At 38.8% G+C, this 20,698-nt stretch overlaps 1 protein-coding gene across 1 annotated transcript; it reads left to right on the top strand.

The window, feature by feature from the left end:
- The first annotated feature begins 676 nt into the window (after positions 1-676).
- On the top strand, positions 677-19,958 carry LOC125373054. The gene is made up of 5 exons (XM_048383869.1): positions 677-814; positions 3,481-3,511; positions 16,991-17,275; positions 17,570-17,704; positions 19,933-19,958. The coding sequence occupies exons 1-5, from the start codon at positions 761-763 to the stop codon at positions 19,956-19,958; spliced, it is 531 nt and encodes a 176-aa protein (XP_048239826.1). The 5' UTR covers positions 677-760.
- The last annotated feature ends 740 nt before the right edge of the window (positions 19,959-20,698 follow it).

Raw genomic sequence — 20,698 nt, 5'->3', positions numbered from 1 at the left:
CTCTTTGAATGACTGATAAAAACAAAGGTCGTCTTCCAATCAATTTCCCACATATCTGAAAAATAATGGATACATACTTTAGAATGACACCCGTTACTGAAGAAATACATGTAGTAAATATTGTGCATTTAAAACAATCACCTGATATCTCATGTTACATATCTTGACGTTACCATCGCTCCTTGCATCACTCTGTAAACAAATAGTAACCATATTTGGCATCGGAAATGAAATGCATTTCTTACGTACTTCATTAAGTGATTTCTCTAACACTCCGAGTTACTGATAAAAACAAAGGCCTAATAATATGTTTCAACTGTCTAGAAAATCATGGATACATACTTTATAACTCCGGTTATAAACGCGTTCCTGAAAAAATGGTACATTTTGTGCCTTTGAAACAATCATCTGATATTGAATTTTATATAACCTTTTCAGATCATTTACGTCATCTGTATTATTGATCTCACAAGAGTGGAGCACAGGTGCCCCAGGTGGTGTGAATGTGTGCATGCAGGCAGAACTGTGGAGGGCGTGGCTACACGTAATCGTGCACAAACACTGAACAGCGATTTCAATACGACCTGGAAGTAGATGACGGATATATGACGCCACCCTGACTGTACACTAGTCAAACACAGAGGCATCTGAACTTCACAGAGCTGCAGTACTACAAATACCTGGAATCCGCTTGACAAACACTTCATAACGTTGACACATTCTCAAATGTTGTTAGCTCGATGAAGTACCCAAAACAGCAATGACTGTTTATGGATTTTACCTACTGACGCTCCTGGCTGTACTTGGATATCGGGTATGTCACGTTATTTCTGTAATGTTAACTCACAATTCATCCATTCAATACAATAATACATGCAAGTACGTGTACCCCTGTAGTGTTGGATGCTGCACGTATACCAACCAGTCGTTTGTCTGGTCCTGACTATATTATTTACAGGCCGTTGTGATCTTGCTGAATGTGAATTCACTCAGTCACTAATAGAGAGGACAAATTATGAATTTATTCTTTGAACTGGATACCTCAATAATGTTCACGTAAAGTAGACATTTTTGAGAGTATATATATAGATATATATATATATAGATATAGATATATAGATATATATATAGATAGATAGATAGATAGATAGATAGATAGATAGATAGATAGATAGATAGATAGATAGATAGATATAGATATATATACTCGTCACTATATGGCTGAAATATTGCCGATGTGACGTAAAGCATTACCTCACCCACTATATATATATATATATATATATATATATATATAGACTCTCAGAAATGCATATAAATATGTATGTTTATGTATATATGTATGAATGACATACATACATACATACATACATACATACATACATACATACATACATACATACACAATTTGCTCCCTCAGATGTAGATTGGCAACGTAGAGAAATAGCGCTTATCACGCTTGTGTGTTTGGGGATGGTAAATATCCTGTATTAGAAATCAACATAATATTTAGTGAGCCTTGCGTATTTGCATCTCAATTCGCATATGACCCTAACGGACAACGTATTTATCCGGTGGCTTTATCCTGCCCATTATATGATAACTAAGACTTTAGTATATTTCACAGATATTTAAGTTGACTTTGACAAAACAGTTGTAACACTGCAGTGCGGCAGTACATGCATTAAGAGCAGAAGTTCAGGTGTTAAGTGGAGCAGTTCAAGTGTTTTGTGTGAAATATATAATGCCAGAGAGAGAGAGAGAGAGAGAGAGAGAGAGAATGTTTTGAGACTCGCACATACGCTCGCTACTTGATACCGTCGATTGTTAGACGACGTTAAATTTTCCTCCCTAAGATGTAGCTTGGCAACGCAATAGCCTGACGTTTGTTTGGTTGTTTGTTGTTTAACGCCGCACTCAGCAATACTCCAGCTATATGACGGCGGTCTGTAAATAATCGAGTCTGGACGCACCAGACAATCCAGTGATTGACATCATGAGCATCGATCCACGCAATTGGGATACGATGATATGCATCAACCAAGTAAGCGAACCTTACCACTCGATCCCGTTAGTTGCCTCTTAGGACGAACATAGTCAACTTATACGGCAAGCATGGGTTGCTGAAGACCTATTTTACCCCTGGTAGATGGCCTAACGAGTGAACAGTCAATATATTGAAAGTTTGAACTGACATTTATTAATTTGGTGGTGATGATATCCCACTGCAATAATTATCTTGGTTGTTTCCTTTTTAAACCATGTTTATGAATATGTTTAGATTATAAAGACAATTCTCAATATATTTGAAGTATATATATACATGTACTTGTCATCAGACAAGGAACACCTGTGTATTGCGTGCAGAGGACGATTGGTATGTTAATAAAAAAAAAACATATTATTGCACTTTTAAAATTATTATCGTTTAAAAAATATAGGCATTACTACAGGCATTACTAATAATTTCTCATAATTTCTAAAGCTGAATTTCAAAAACGTTTCCGTCTCAGCATAAGGCTCATCATCAGTGGCCAAAATTTTAGCGATGTACGGGTGCGAATCCCAAAATATGTTCAGAAAAATGTAAATGTTTGTAAAGACCAATTGCACCGACTTTCACGTTTTATATCATTGTGGCTCAGGGATATGACTGGACCGAGCGACATTCTGCAGAATTCAATTGAGAAATGGAATGCCACGGTACATCATTCCAGAAAATAATAACCTTGAGTGACCCTGGTTTAGCGCCACATAGAACACTATTTCTGTTACAAACGGGCGTGTCGGGGGACGGACGAAAGTGAATAGATCTTACACCTTTGGCACTTTTTCCCATGTGTACGGGTCTGCAGCTAACAACACAAGAAACATAATCAGGACGAATCTGCGATTCGAACCAAACAAAATGGATCCTGATTTCAGGTAACCAACGACCCTTTAATTCATGGACTTAGCGCCTTCTTTACGGGCGTATTTATATGTGCATTTGTAATTGTTGTGATTGAGTTTGAGGCCTGGGCGCATTCACTGATGTACATGTATTACGGAACATGGTTTGGTGACGTTTTAAAAATATACAGTACGAAACATAAGATAAATGTCACATTGTCGCCCTTTAATAAAATAGTGAAAATATGCAGTAAGAAATGTACATGTAAGTGCAAACAATACGACAATTTTGATGAAATGTTGCATTGTCATAATTTTCCTCTAAACCCACGTAATTTTCCTTTTAGTATAACTTCTTCTGTTGCGAAGACGTTATCAGTTGCGCCTGTGCGTCCTACGGCACACAAAGAACTCAACATTAAAATTTTACATACTTACCAAAGACAGTCGCATTTATAAGTCCCTTTTCCTGATATTCCCGAATTGACGTGAAGACGAAATTAACAATGCACCTTCTCAGCACACACGAGCTGGTATTGTATCGCTTATGTGACATATTACATGATTGGTTATGTTCCTTTTTTTCAGACATGCAGTGCATCAACAACAAGCCAACCTAGTGAGTATCAAAAGTCAAAACTTGGAACAAATATATTTATGGTTTAAACTCATCACCTGAAACCTTTTTCTGACCGCTCAATATTATAAATCACACGATATATAGAAAATAATCCATCTTTCCTTTCAAAGAATATATTCTGTATTAATCAAAAGATTCATTTATTACGTGGTTTAGAACGAACACTTGCCATTTGTATTCAAGATTTGAATATTGCATGATTGCGTAAATACTGCTATTTTTACTGCTATGTAACGGAATTGGAGTTAATTAAAGTTCATTAGTGAATCTTATATATTCGTGTGTGACATTCACAGTTAGATGTTATGGTCAATCACATTGTATCTCGCCCAAAACATCCATTCATTTACCGTTTTCATAGATTTGGAATACGATATAGAATAGCGCAGTGATGAAAGGCTGCACAACAAGACTAGAACTATATATATTGTTTCATTACACTCATGCTGCCTTTTACATATCACAGCACTCGCGAACAAATTCTTTCTTCAACGTTTGAAATGGTATACAGTCTGATGTTTGCACTGTAGCAATGCATGCCTCGTGGCGGTTCCCTCCTATAACGTAGACCTCCTAAATGCAGACCTCCCAAAAAACAGTTAAAACTAGCTCACTAATTAATTGGGCCATGCTGGTCACACCTAATTAATGAATGGACTGGCCCACGTGCACTCCCCTGCTATGAGGGATTATCAAAATGTTGAGACATTGAGCAGTAGTGGACAACAACAACATCTTAAAAAAACTCCTCCTTTCTTTAATCTGCTCCCGGTACATCACAAATCTTATTCAAACATTACCTTTAAACAAGTTGTGGGATTTGTGTAAGAATATACCGGGCCAAATGTTCTCAATCACTAATACTTCCTTCTCTTGTGTATGGTATAACATATAAATATATTTGAACATGAGCTTCAACCTCATCGGACCAATGTCCCCTAGAAAATGGTACTCCACAGGGCAGTATCCTCAGCCCCACCCTCTTCAATATAATGATAAACGATCTATTCGAGGGCCTATCCCCTAAAGTAAACACATCAAAATTCGCGGATGATGGAGCCATCTGGATCCGCACTAAAAGCATGAACATGGTCCAAAATTTACTCCAAAAATCTCTTAATAAAATACAACAATGGGCTGACAAATGGGGCTTCTCCCTTAACTCAGAAAAAACAACAGGAATAGTATTCAAACATAAAAACATGAAACCCGCCTCCCCAATCCTCCAGCTAAACAATCAAACAATCAAATTTCAAAAACAAACCAAATTCTTAGGACTTATTTTCGATGAACATCTCACCTGGGATGCTCACATCCAAAACCTAACAACTAAATGCAGTAAAGACCTAAACACCCTAAGATGCCTAACTGGCTCTAACTGGGGAGCATCCAAAGATACCCTCCTCTCTCTCTACATATCACTAATTAGATCTAAACTAGACTACGGCTGCGCCATATACAACACCCTAAACAACTCTCTATCTAAAAAACTTGACTCAATACAATATCAGGCTCTCAAACTAATTACACGCACCCAGCATGGCACCTCCTACACCTCACTTCAGGCCTTAACAGGAGAAATGCCACTAAGTCTACGCAGGGAACAGCTAAGCTTAAATTTCTGGGCCGCGTCCCAATCAAACCCTCTCATCCAAAACTTAATAAACCAAAACATCAGCCCCAAAAACCAAGCTCTAGCTCGTAAACACCCCTTACTTACCCCAATATCCCAAAGAATAACAAACTACCTAAATGAACACCAAATTAAAAATCTTAAACAAAACTGCAAACAATCAAATATCTTCACCCCTAAACTTAAAATACCCAAAATAGACACAACACTAGCTAGCCAAATAAATAAACAAACCGACCCAAACATAGCTAAAACTACCACACTAGCATACATACACGAAAATTGGCCAAATTGGTGTCACATTTACACAGACGGATCCTCAGATCCGACCTCCAAACACACAGGTTTCGGAGTCCATACCACACAACCAACTAAAACCACACAATCCTTCCGACTCCCAAACAACCAATCAATATTCACGGCAGAACTAATGGGCATGGCCTCAGCCCTCCATAATCAACAATCCAAAAACCACAAAAAAATCCTAATACTTACCGACTCCCTAAGTGGACTGCAAGCCCTCCAAAACAAAAATACCAAAACCCGACCTAAATTAATAAATCAAATACTTAAAAGCTCCAACGACCTAACTAAGGCAGGAAAACAAATAACCTTCTTGTGGATACCCGCCCACGTAGGAATATACGGTAATGAAAACGCCGATAAAGCAGCTAAACTATCCCTCAAAATCCCAGAAATAAGCTTAAACTTACCCATCTCAAAATCAGAAATTAAAAGTGTAAACAAGCAAAAAATCACCAAAAAATGGCATAACCTATATCTAAACTCAAATAGCCAAATCAAAAAAGTGCTCAGCAAACCACTAACCAAACCAAAAATTCTCCATCCATCCAAAAAAATCGACAGAGTAATCACTAAACCCCAAACAGGACACACCAACCTAAATAACCACCTAAAAAAATTTAAAAAACACACTACAGGTAACTGCCCACACTGCAAACAACCAGAAACCCCAGAACACGCACTCATCCACTGCACACACTACCTAACACATCGAACCGCATTACAAACCACCCTCAATCTAAACGAGGCTCTAACTCTAGAAGCAATACTAAACCCACAAAATAAACTAGAACACTTCAAGGCCTTAGGCGTATTCTTAATCAAAACGGAACTAATAAAACGCATCTAAAAACACAATAACTCACCAAATCAAAATCACATAAACAAACAAACATCCACCATACCCAGCTCCCTTAGTTCTCCTCCCCAATCCCATCGGCACCTATTCCAAATCTCAAAATTCCCAAATTCTATATAAGCAACCCCTAAAACCCCCCTCTTGGGTTGCACAGACCACCTTCGCCCCTTTCGGAAACACATTAAATGGCCTGGCCGGGCCCGTGTGCGAAATACGCATCAGTCGGAAAGCGCACGTTAAATCTCCAAAGTAAGTAAGTAAGTAAGCTTCAACCTCGTCGTCGTCGTCGATCGTGGTCGTGTCGTCGCTCGTCGTCGTTATCTCAGTCTTCCAGTGCGCTCGGATCTTTCACAGATTCACCGTCGGACTACCCCCCGGATTACCTCGTGCATTCATTCTCACGGATTACTGTGTCCTCTCATTCCTTATCCCTAATCGGATTTCACTGGAATTACTGTGCCACACCTGGATTACCTTACTATGGCCCACACGGACAGGTCGATAAACAAATCCCTCCCTAGGGATCTAGTGGGATTGTTTATCCCGTTTCTCGCATATAGGGTCTCTCACTTCTCCCTTAACGCTGACCTCACGGGGGGAACCAAAGCCCTAGTTATTACCTTTGACTTACACCAGCCTAAAAGATCTAGGGCTCAGCCCCTCCCCCCCCCCCCCCCCCCCCCCCCCACAACTGCCTCGTCGTGACCCCATATCAGCCAACGCTCAACAGCTACCCACCCCCCAAGCCCAAGTGCCATCTACAGGGGATGATATTAGTGACTCTCTGCCGCCAATTCCACTTATTGCCATTAACTCTCAACCTACCAGCCCTCCTAACGCCAATCTCCCACCCCCCACTTCAAACTTACCCACACCCCCACAAAAAATCCCCACTAAAGACTCACACACTTCCCCGAGGAGGCCCCCCGAGCAAATTAACACCCCCACGCAAACTGACCCGCAACCTAAACCTATCCCTACTGAAAACCAAACTGTCCTGGAATTAAACGCACATGCTGATAAAATATTAAATGACCACTACATCCTCCCCTCACCTCTAATGCTCCAAGCCCCTGGCATCCGCATCTACAAAAGTACTCATAAACGTCCAAATTTCACTATGATACAGTATTTAGAACAAGAAAGATTTGAACATGAAATTCTCAGTATTCAGGACCTTAACTCATTCCTTACCGACATTCAAGACCAGGGCATCCAACTCACCACCCAATTCATCATCAACAGCACTGCCCACTTTATTAAGGAAACTTATCACCCCCTCCTAGGACAGGACTTCACTATGGCTAAATACTTACTAACAGGCCCACTTGTTGCTATAACCTAAAACCACTTGACACTTGCCCTCCCCCGCCTTCCACCTCCCTGTACTTAGCGCCATAGCCTCCCCCCCCCCCCAAAAAAAAAATCCAAATAGGATCGCGATCCAAATCACCCACTTCTAACTCACTTCTCCGACGTCCGCGCCTCCAATCAGGATTTTCCATACTACTCAATACTCTTTCACTTAACCAGCCATAAGCTACCAGCACCCCAAGCCCAATGCAGCTTAACTGCTACTCTAATCAACCCCCATAACTCCCCACTACTGGCCTAGTCCAGGTTACTTCCACCCCCCACCCCCCTGACAGTTTTTTGGGTATGGTGTTTACATATTTATACCATATTTATTTTAGTAATACCACCTACCCCGTCTGCGAAATGCAGTAAATGCGAAGCGGACGTAAAACCCATAAATCAGTCAGCTTCAACCTCGTCCAATTAAGCTATGGCCGGATTTACGAAAGTTGAGTATGTCTTGTCCCAGAAAGGTGCCCCACAAGTTCTCCCAGTATGCTAAGAACAGGACAATCTGATGCCATGAACGACTACATCGTTACGACATGGGTGGATGACGATGCCCGGTTCCCACCTCGACTGTGGAATCCCCATGCGACACAAGGGCCCCGTACAAACAACAACCTAGAAGGTTTCCACTCCAGAATCGGCAAGTCCCGCCAGCACAAGCATCCAAACATCTCCAGATTTATCGAACTGATCCAGAAAGTAGAAATTTCGGAGAGAGCGAACTAGCGCAGATGCAATTTGGAGCAGCACCGCCACCCAGGAAGGTTGTCTACAAAGAGAAAGAACATCGCCTTGTCCGACTCAAGGAACAGCTTCATCGCCGTGAAAAGACACCTCTTCAGTACCTGGATGCAGTTGGTCCACTGATGATAAACAAGTGAAAATGACTGATAATTATAAATGACAATGAAATAACATTTGAATAAAAAATTGTGAAATCTACCCAGCTTTCTTTCTTGTTACATGGGTGATACCATTTTACTTAATCAAGGGTACAGGGTACTGATGCAACCAGCCATAACGAGTGTTGTTTTAACGGGTCTACGTTTTTGCAGGTCTACGTTTTGGGAAGATACCCTCGTGGCATTTCAAACACTATACACACACAAACACACACGCGCCCGCGCGCGCGCTCGAGTGCGCACCGGACCAAGTCGAGAGTCGTCAGACGCGTCGTCCTCATGTCATCTGATGCAGACCTGTGTCGTGAATATTTTGTGCTGCCGAATCATAATTGTGCAGTTGGTGTTTTTGACAGTAATTACAAGCACATTCATAACATATACGCCATCTGATCATATGGTTGGTTTCACAACTTGAAATGAGATTGGGTTTCATGACAACCACACAGTGTAAACTTAGCCGTGCAATATGAGATGAATCAATGAAGTATGAAGGTAATGCCACTCATTGAGAGAAGGCTGGTTAAGACACATGAAGTGATCCAAACGTTTATATTGGTCCCTTTAATTTTGTATCCACCGTAGATTTAATAAAAAATCTCAGTGGCAAAGTCAATTCAAATAGTCTTCCTATCCATTTGTACCATGTTGTTCAGTTATAAATTATAAACAACCACCTTCAAACAATCCCGTTGCGCCCCTCGTGGTTTATTCTTCCTGTAGAATTGTATTGCAATATAAGCAACTTCTCCTCGTCGATTATTCGTTAAACATAGAGGGAAAACAAGATCGTGTAAGTTTTAAATTTTGTTAAATTTGGTTACTTGTGAAAAACAGAATCCATTACCTCAACGTATTAAAAATGAAATTTTATAGTTGATTTAGTGTCGCTTATCTTAGACACAGCCAACAGAGAGGTCAAAGCCTACAGTAGTATCATCAATATTTTCAGTATTTGTAAAATTTCTTTCTCTTTTTTTGTCACTATTGTCAGAAATTTATGTACGTATAAATGCGTTATAACCACCGTCCACTCTCTCTCTACATCCAAACTGTAACAGGAATATCGGCTTTGTACCTTATTCACCTACAGCCAGAAGTATAGATTTGTGCTATAAATTGAGCTACATGTACAGATAGAACTTTCAGAAGATCAGCGGTAAGCAGGCGCCCCTTATTTCGATACCGGAAGTGACATAATCCAAACAGGAAGTATAAGTAACAAACTTACAAAGTAAGTTACAGACATAATACATTTTCGATCGAAGGTCTAATTTGGCCAGTTTCTGTGTTTCGAAGCCATTAGTGATATATATTAATCATAACCGGAGGAACTCATTACTAGAACTATGAGAATTCTGTTTTAAAGGTCTAATAAAGTAAGGAACCTTCACAATGAATTGCGAAAGATAGTCCTCGAAGCCCGACATAACTGCTTGCATCTATACTTACTTTTGGTTTGTTTTGATATTATTGAAATATGGAAGTGACTATCATTTATTGAATACAATAATACTGTTTCTGCTGTATGGTTTTGTTTGATATTATTGAAATATTCATTAATTAGAATGTTTTCTCATGGGCATCATATATTATTCTCTAAAGACAGAGGATTTAATCTGATATGTCCCTCTTGAATCAATATCAAAATTGTCATCGTGCAGAAACATTTTCCGTATTCGTCAATTGTCTGTATTTTATAAAAGAAATATTACAAGGGATAGATGAGATATGGCTGCATGTGCGAGGGGTTTTCCAAGTTTTATTCTGACTTAAAGTCATGTACTTCTGGACATTCTGATATCAGTTCATGATTCTGTGGATTAGTTATGTCCCAAGCACGAACTTCTGTAATGCGTTTGCATTTTTGCTTTAAAGCTGCTGACGGTAAGAAAACTCAATGTCATTTCTCCTTATCCCCTACATACTTAATCAAGACACAACACCATTAACATGGAAATACGCTGTGTGATACACGGCCGATTTATTTGCGTATAGTATAAAACAAAGATATTCATTGAATACACATTTGTATATACATTGTCAGCAATCTGCTATGAATATTTATATTTTGCTAAAGCCCGACACGTAAAACCAGATATAAAAACTTTTATAAGAAAACATCTGGAACCGTGTTCCCTCAACGGATGCAGCAGCAAATACTGGAGGGTATACAGTATACTCATGACATGTATATACAAATCCAAACAGAAATACAAACAATTCATGAACATATGTTACAAATGAATTTCATAATTTATTACATACAGTGCAACTCGCATAGTATATGCAGTATTATCAAAAGCAACACTGTATTATAAAGGCCCGCCGGCCAAGCAATATCATTGCATCCAACAATGCACACTTTCACAATAAAGCAATGCTGTATTATAAAGGCTCGCCAGCCAAGCGATATCATTGCATCCAACAATGCACACTTTCACAATAAAGTAACGCTGTATTATAAAGGCCCGCCGGCCAAGCAACATCACTGCATCCAACAATGGACTTTCTCAATGAAGCAGCGCTGTATTGTAAAGACTCGCCAGCCAAGCAATGGCATCACTTACAACAGTACACATTACCATCAAATGTGTATTCCATTTCAACGACTATCTGCAACACATGAAATCATTAAATCATAAAATGAAGAACCAAATTTAATATACATGTTCATCAAATAAATATAAGAAACAAGTGTGAGGCCGTGCATGCACAGTGAGCGAGAGAGAACAATTCAAAATTGAACTACCCCTTATATACCCCCTTAATCACGCCACCTAGGGGCACATAATCACCTTGATTGACATACCGCTAGGAGAAAATAATTTCTATCTTATTCATTCTTCAAACGAGAGAAATATTATTTCTCCTTATCCCCTACATACTTAATCAAGACACAACACCATCAACATGGGAATACGCTGTGTGATACACGGCCGAGATGTACAAAGAAAGTTATAGGCCTAAGGAAAGTGATACTTTCATTCTGTTATCAATACTATCTTTGATGTAACCATCTTTAGCGTTCTCGCTTCTCCAACGACCATGTCGTTTGAACATACGATCTGGTATACCATTATTTGCAGCTGCAGTAGCACCACCACTGCGTAAGCTATGCAGACCATACTTCTTGATGTTGTCAACAAAGGGAGTTAAAGCATCAATAAATAGTTCCCTTAACCTGGTATAAGACAGTGGAGCATTGTCCTTTCTAAGAACATAGCCTGAACGACATTTGCTTACATTCCTGAATATGTATTGATCACAATCTGGATGAATAGATGCAGCTTGTAAATATCTCTCCACACAGGCTACTGGACACAGCTTGGAATCTGTCCTACTAATAACAAGCCATGCGCCATCCCTGTATATATCCGTCTTTGACTTTTCAATAAAAATGACCATGTGTGACTTATAAAATAAAATATCAGAACGAGATATATGAATTAATTCTGCAGATCTTAAAAATCCGGCGAAAGCTAATAAACACATAGATACTATTCGCAGATCCATTAAAGATGCATTGATCATTTTTGAATCATACAACCGTTCAAGTATATCAACTGTGATTGGCTCCTTTTTAACCACTGGCTTAGACAGTTTGCGCTTTGCTCCTTCCAAAACATTCTTGACAAGGCTATTTTCAGTGGGACTCTCTAGTCCAATGTTACAATGAGCATGCCTTAAACTATAAAATGCTGTTAACACTGGTGATATTGTTTCACTCTGTTGCACAATAGACAACAGATAAATAGCACAATGCAAATGTGAAACGGGCAACTGATAACACATATTATTAGCGTTTGCCCACCTTTTCCAAGCAGCAAATCCATTGCTATATTTTTTATAAGTAGAATCTGCCCTGGACCGTGCCAACAAACCTGGTAGCTGTCCAGCTAACTGGCGCACATTCAAAGGGAGTTCATCAAGTTCATCACTATAGGCATTCAGAAGGCTATCTGTAAATACACAGCAAAATATTACCTAAAATCCACATAAAGTGCAATCATATTAAATGCAAATCGTGTTCCCGAACAAACCGCCTTTGATTCTGCTTGCAACAAACGCTTCTTTGGCCCTAGGCAAATATATTTGATCTTTGATTTGCAAAATACGCTCAGAATTCACATATAACAGTGGCCAAAAGCACGCTGAATGCCACTCTGGGACGTTCCAACTGCATGAAACTCTGCCATGTGTTTGATTACTCGCGGTATCAAACAAATAGGGGGAACAACCCAACTAATTGTACCTCTCCAGTTAACAGTGAAACAGTCCACTGCCTGGCATCCAGGATTACTGAAACGAGAGTTAAATTGGACAACTTTTGTGTCATAATATGAAGCCAGCCTATCAACTTGATGAGGTCCCCATTTCACATCTATTTCGTGAAAAATATTTTTGGAAATGCCCCAATCATCGTAATCAATTAGCTTGCTAAGATAGTCAGCTTGCATGTTCTCATGGCGAGGAATCCACTGGAGATGGAGCTCAACACTGTACTGTAAACATAGATCAAAGATCTGCAAAGCAAGCGATTGTAAATGGAGCTTCATACTGCCTTTTTCAATAATAGTTACAACATTTTGATTGTCAGTAAACCATTTGACTCTCTGATGACCTAGGGTTGCAACAAAGCTTTGGAGAACCATACACACAGCTTTCAGCTCTCTCCATGTAGAGCTGCGAGTAATTTCATCACAGGACCACTGTCCATGGGATACTACAGAGTCTACATCCACGCATTATCCACCATAACCACTTTGGCTTGCATCCGAATACACCAATCTTTTTGTCAATGCTGTTTGCACAATCGTTCTAGAAATATACCTATAGTATGTATATTGCGATGCCAAAATGTCAGCTGCTTGATGTTAGTATCTGACAAGTATATAAGACTGTTCCATGATGAAGCAGCAACAACATCAATACTCATAGCTCTTGTCATGAGTTGTACAACTGGTCCTATCACTAATTTCATAGAAATTAATTGACCAACAACTGATGCTACAGATCTAACCGATACACGTTTAGTCTTGTATTGTAACAGTTTAGTTATAGCTTGTTTGACCTTGTCAACCTTCCTGAGAGGTACAGTCATAGTCATGGAAGTAGTATCGATACCAAAACCAAGCCATTCAAGAGATTGGGACGGTAGCCAAAGTGATTTCTCAACTTTAGGAACAAAGCCTGAAGAAAGCAGATCTCTCTTTAAATCACACCCAGCTGTCTGCGCTCCAGTATCCGTGGATACAGATAGAATGCCGTCGTCTAGGAAGGTAACTATCTTATGGCCATCAAACCTCCACTTTTTGACTAGTTGTCTCATGACTTTTGTAAATACATATGGAGCAGACGTCAAACCAAAAGGCAAAACCAAGAATTTGTAGTAGCATATTCTACCTGCTTCGTTAAACCATGCAAAACCAAGAAAATCAGTATGAGATGGAATTATATCTATATGATGGTATGCTGAGTGGATATCAAATTTTATCAACCAGTCATTCATATTAATATATGCCGATGCAGTCTTCCAATCTTCATATTTAATACTCTGCTTGAAGATATATTTATTAACTCTGCTAAGATCAAGAATTAAACGTCTTTTTCCTGACGACTGTACTGAAACAGACAAAGGACTAACAACACTAGGGGGAGCAACACATTGGCACACCAGGTCCTTCTTCAACAACTCACCAATAGCCTGCGAGACAAAATCTCTGTGTTTAATAGCAGACTTGTTATTCTTATCATGCAATTTAGGCGGGGTCGTAATAAACGGAATTATATATCCATTAGCAATCCAATCAATAACACATTGAGATGCACCTATCTCACGCCAATACTGTATATTACTTTTGAGACGGCCCCTGACTAAGATTTCAGCTGTACCTTGTTCATACTCAAAATAGTTATCAGTGAACTTGCTATCCTTGATGACAAAGTTATCATTGAAATACTTAACTGACAAATCTTGACCAGAACTACTGGCGTTGCTGACTTGAGGCAACTTGTCCGCCGGCTGTCGCCCCTTGACCTGTTCCGAAGTAAGGACAGTCTTTCCTGAAGTGAGAGAATTCGCCACATGCGAAACAGGCCCCTGATCTTTGCCCTTTACCACGAAAAAGCTGGTTTGTGATTGACTGCATATGATGTAAAGTAGAACCAGGTTGAACAGCAAATGCACGGGGTTGGTGACAGTCGCCGAACGTCTTGACCTATTTGTAGAGTACGGCGCTTGCCTGGCACGTTTCTGTTTGAGTTTTCGGACAGCTTTGCTTTCAGCTCTGTTGATACGTTTGTCGTCATCGGAATCATCCGCCAGCTCACGAGAAACATAGTTCTTAACCGTTTCCCACCCACCTTCAGATGTATCTGCTATTTTGATAAGCTTGTTCCTTCTATTGATCCTGTCGAGCTCTGACGTTACGGAAGCTTCTGCTTCGTCCAGACGAGAAGACTGGATATCTCCCAGAATTTTCTGGAGGCAGTCTATACTTTCCTGATTAAAGTTGAATTGAATTTTATTCTTGACCATGTAAAATCTTTTTCTGCTTTCAACTTCTTTAAATCTCTTAAGTCTGTATAAACTCTTCCCTCAATGAACCAATCTTCTCATTAAGAGAGGCTTGAAACTCTGTTTTATTTGAATTGAGCTGTTGCAAAATGGCGTCCAGTTTAGCTTCTGTATCCATATTGACGAAACAAGTGTGAGGCCGTGCATGCACAGTGAGCGAGAGAGAACAATTCAAAATTGTACTACCCCTTATATACCCCCTTAATCACGCCACCTAGGGGCACATAATCACCTTGATTGACATACCGCTAGGAGAAAATAATTTCTATCTTATTCATTCTTCAAACGAGAGAAATATTATCACACTCAGGTCACCATCTGTTGCCCTTTAGGTACATAGTTATATTTATAGACGAATATAAGAGAAACAAATAAATCAATTATACACATATGTGAGGGTATAAACATGTGCTTCGAATATTCAGGAATATTCAGTGTTAATCTTTTTGCAGAGTTTGATATGTTTATGTAAAATTAATGGTTTGTCGCTTTTATTTACGAAGTTTCACAATAGCCAAGGTTCAAAATAACCTATATAGCTTTCAACTAATTATATAATTACCAGCGAATCGCTCTTGATTTACGAATTGACCTTCACTTTGTTTGAGTTCATTGGAGTATGAACCTTCATAGAGCGAGGGCCAAACTGTATGAACGTCGGAGCTTGTTCTAGAAAAACATGGGTCACAGAATGGTTAACTTTCATTTAGAAAATACCCGAAAATGTGAAACACTATTTCCATTTGCATAGCTAGCCTTTGTTTACATTTGTTGTACGGCTCCACGTGCTGTCATCGAATATTGTCACTTTTGATGTATAAATATATATTGTCATGCACCTCACTGTCGCAGCTTTAGTAGCATATCTATATAATTATGCAAAACAATGTGTAAAGCGCCCCAAAATACTTGCATTAGGCTAATCTGTTCTGATTTCAGAATAAGCGCGTTGGTTAACAAACAAGCGATAAGTCCAGTCACGTGATATGCAAATAAGCCCGCAGTAGTGGTGTTAGGGCAAGTCCCCACTGCGCTGGGGTGTTGTCAACAATACCACCCGGATGACGTAAACAATACACTGGTGCGCGTGAAGCGATATTTGCACTAGTGCACATCCGATTTGTATTAACTCGGAGCAAGGCGTCAAGCGGTGTCTGTGTCGATGCGGAACGTATCGACCTTCCGCATCCTGTACCCAAGGTATTCGATTAAGAACATCATGTACTGCTGTCATTTTCAATAATGAGAAGATGAAATTAGGTCTGGATTAGATCTCAATTAAAAAAGAAAATAAGCTGAGTAAGGATCAGCCATCTCAATATAAGAAACTGATTCACAGTGCAAATACATATGCGAACAATAAATATTGGATACTAGCGCTAGTATTAATTATCGGTAATAAAGTTCGGAATTAATGTGAGAACAGAATGGTCTTTAAAAGTAATTTATCAAATGTCGATATTTAGGGATAAATGATACCTCGTTTTAGATTGCACAAAACTATGACACGATTACATAAAATACCAACCTGAGAAGATCCGGTTTAGAATTTGTCTTCAGCACACCATGCTTGTCGTAAGGGGTATTGTAATTTCCATGACGCTGTGGAATACATTCTGTTATATGTCATGATCATGTAAGATCATGAGCAATTCAGTACATATATGTGGTAGGTGACTTAATTGTGATAAAATTCTTCAGTACCATAACTCTTGTTAAGTGCAGATTTTAGATGATTTTAGTCACTGGATCTGTAAAACCCCCATAGATATAGCGATACCATTCTTCGTGATCATTTGATAACTTGTGTTTCTAGCTCCTGGTTTAAAACCAGTCCTCCAGGATGCCCTCTCTACAGAATCCCGTAGAATCAACGTGACGTGGACTAACGACGATGTTATCGGAAACTATAGTTCCCTTTACATGGTAGCATGGACCCCAGTACCCTCAGGAACATCAGGATCTGAGAATACAACACTGAAGAATTACTCCATACAGTCTCTGTCACCGGGAACAACATATACGGTCACTGTTACATACATCATCACTGGGTACAACAGGGAACAGTTGATGCCATCGGACACAAGAACATACACAACAAGTATTCATGTGTTTATTTATTTATGTAAACCACAAAAGGATAAAATGATCCACAACAACATTGATGTTACAGTACTTTTCGTGACGTACTTTGGAGTATAAAAGAGTTGGCAGAATGCACCCATTAACTGTCAGTCTAACTACCTCTTGACATGAGTAGTGTCTTAGACAAGGTCGAACTTTCAATATTATCCACTCAGGTAGTGGCCGTGTCACATTTATATCCAGTTCATATCATATATATACTGACAACTACCACACCGATCGACATGACCGTAGACGACATATGTTTCAGAGCAAGAATATGGGGGCACTTGCAGCACCAGTATTCCATGCGATGACGCTAGTAACACCATCTCCTGCAACTTCGGTGTCACAAAGTGTCTGTGTGTTGATGGAAGATACCGCAACGGCCAAGCGTGTATCGAGTGTAAGTACAGAGATAGTTAACAGTAATATATATCATGAGATGCAAGTTCAACATTAAATTTGGGTTTCCTGCCGATTACTGGTTGTATTTGTATGCGTTTATTATGGGACCCTTGTGATTCGATATATTCATGTGTAAACTGCGCATGCGCATGCGTGCAAGTGTTTGCTGACGTAAAATAGCAAAAAGACCTTCAGCTCACTTCATCTTCTAAGTATATAAAATACCACAGCTAGAGTATCGAACAAAACGCATCTTAATCACGATGAGAACAGTAAATAAAAAAATCAAATAATCACAAATAACAAACTCGGAATGTTATAATTTACATCATTTACATTTACATTTTACAACTTGCTGGTTCTTTGGCCGGATATCACAATCTGTCTTAAATAAATCTAATTGTACAAATGAAATACTCAGACAAAGTAAGGGTATATTTATCCTTTTAGACTCTTGAAATCATACTCATCATGACAAAAAAATGTGTATGAATAGACATATACGCAAATTCCGTCCACGAAATTGAACTATTCAGAAGTGGCTGTTGAACCCTCAACATACTACTACTATATGCAAACGAATCACATAATGCCTAAGTTTTTTAACGTGAAGTTTGATCATGATCCATGAGGTGTTTGTATTGTCCAAAGGTGGTGGTTAACGTTTGGAGATGTGTATAGCAACAACTTTTAAATAGGACTCATAATTGAAATTTGTATATCTGTTGGTCTGGAACGTTGTTTATGTGTTGTATGTTATTCGTATGTTGGATTGTGAATAAAGCTGTCGTGCATTGTAGTTCCGAGCCCAAAGGGCACTGGATTTATCAGTGTGGATCTCATGTCACGTTAAACATGTCTGCATAAGGAGTTGAGATTCCATGGAACCGGTTACATTGGCATGGGGAAGATTTGAATGTGAAACGACTATGTTTTATTTTGAAAATCTCGTAGTACTGGCCATGGCGACCACATCTTTCCTACTTGTGACAAATTTACTCTATAAGAGTAAAAAGTTAAGGATAGTCTATTACTGTCACTTTTCTCCACAAAACTGGAATGTTTTTTCATTTGTCGATATTTGCCACAGATCTATAAATACGTTATGTACAAGTCATTGGATTTAGCTGGTGATCAAGAATTGACGATATGTAACGGATGTAACTTCTTATATGCCACTTACAGATTGTGTTGCAATAATCTAGCTTGGCAACACCAGTCTAGCAGAAATCCAACTGTGACAACACCAGAGCTCTCATTGGTGTTGCAGACTTTCAGCCTTGACAATAGTATACACGTTGTAGTTCTGTGGAGATATGATGACCAGCACTCTAAACATCTTGATTTCGACCCAATTGTCATGGCTACTGTGTTAACTTCACTCAATTTCACCGTGTTATATTACTATTCATCCGGGATTTCATGAGTTTTATGACAAAACCAATCACCGTAATGGGGCCGAATCCGGGAATTGAATGCTAAGAGAGTTGCAGCTCCTTAGCCTACTCACCCATCCCTGCCCCCTCAGCTGACAGGACTCAATGGAAGGTGTCTTGATGTGAGATTGTAAGATCAGGCGTGAAGCTTTTAGGAACTATGCATTAAACTAGGCATTTCATTCTGTTGACACCAGTAGGCTTTGATCGAGTCATAAGCTCAAGAGTCTCATTACGTGTCAGGACAAAATATCGTCAATATAACATCTGTAGACGATCTATGTCTAAGTTCGTGCCTTGAAGTACTTGTGTGATGAGATTGTTCCTGAGTTTGGAAATGTTTCCATTTTCATTATTTCGGCATATAAATGAATAGTCATTTAATGACAATAATAAATGAGAAGAGATCATACTTCACATCCCATAAAACATACGACTGAACGGTGGTCCTTTTAAATGGGTAAACAAAATGACTTACTACCAAAACGCTTGGAACTGATATCTTTCCTCGAGAGTTACAATCTATTAATCAAGATATGTTCCTGAAGTACGGGTGTCTCCTGGTAAGACAAGCAGATTGTGTGTTTACATTCGAAGTAATATTTTGTGTATGCATGAACGGCTTTCATTAATATTGCTTGCCACTCGACAGACATGCAAATGTGGTGGTTAACATGAAGGCGACCTCGATAATGTTGTCTTTCTACATGAGTCAGAAAAATATGTGGGAGAATTAGATATTCATGGTATGCAGTTTTTCCCTGACAGCTATGCTTATTATTGTTTGCAGACAAGAAGGTCACAACTTTGGCTTGATGTCTTGTCACTAATCAGGTTCATATGTTAACTTGGCTGAACGTTATGTTATTAAAAACAAAAGACAAAAGTTATGGTGTTTAAAAATAGATGACAGGAAAGCAAATTCAGTACCAAAACACACAAAAATGAAATTGTAAAACAACATAAGTATCTTGGACGGATATCTACCAGTAACTTAAATTTGAAAGTGCTTCAAGAATCATTAAAAACTAAAAACAATGCTTTAAGTTGTATAGTATTTATTTTAATAAAGTAGATAGTAAAACCTAGAATGTATTCTTCATATTATTTGACACCAAAATATTCAAAATTTTATCCTGTGGTTGTAAACTTTTTGGGTTTAAGAAGTTTGATTGTTTAATTTTAAAAATACAATTGCTTGCTTGTCAGCAGTACGTCAATCTATCTGATACAATTCATAGTATTGTTGTTTTGATAAGATTTTGATATATGTTCCATTTCTTACGCAATAAACATAAACAACTTAGTAATAACTACGAATGAAACTTCTGATATTATTAAATGCTTACCTATCAATAAAGGCTCGGGACCTGACAGAAACAGTTATAAGCTACTACCATGTATAATGTTCAATTTCTCATTAAAGCAAAGCGTGTTTCCTGATGACTGGGAACTATCGAACTATAGGCCGATATCTCTTATTAGTTGTGTTCGGAAACCATTTGAAAGAATTGTGTTTAAATACTTACATAATCACATTTATACGACCAACCCAT

The sequence above is a fragment of the Haliotis rufescens genome, unplaced genomic scaffold (assembly GCF_023055435.1).
Source record: "Haliotis rufescens isolate VD_foot unplaced genomic scaffold, xgHalRufe1.0.p SCAF_5, whole genome shotgun sequence".
NCBI lineage: Eukaryota > Metazoa > Mollusca > Gastropoda > Lepetellida > Haliotidae > Haliotis > Haliotis rufescens.
This window is presented reverse-complemented; position numbering and strand designations above follow the sequence as displayed.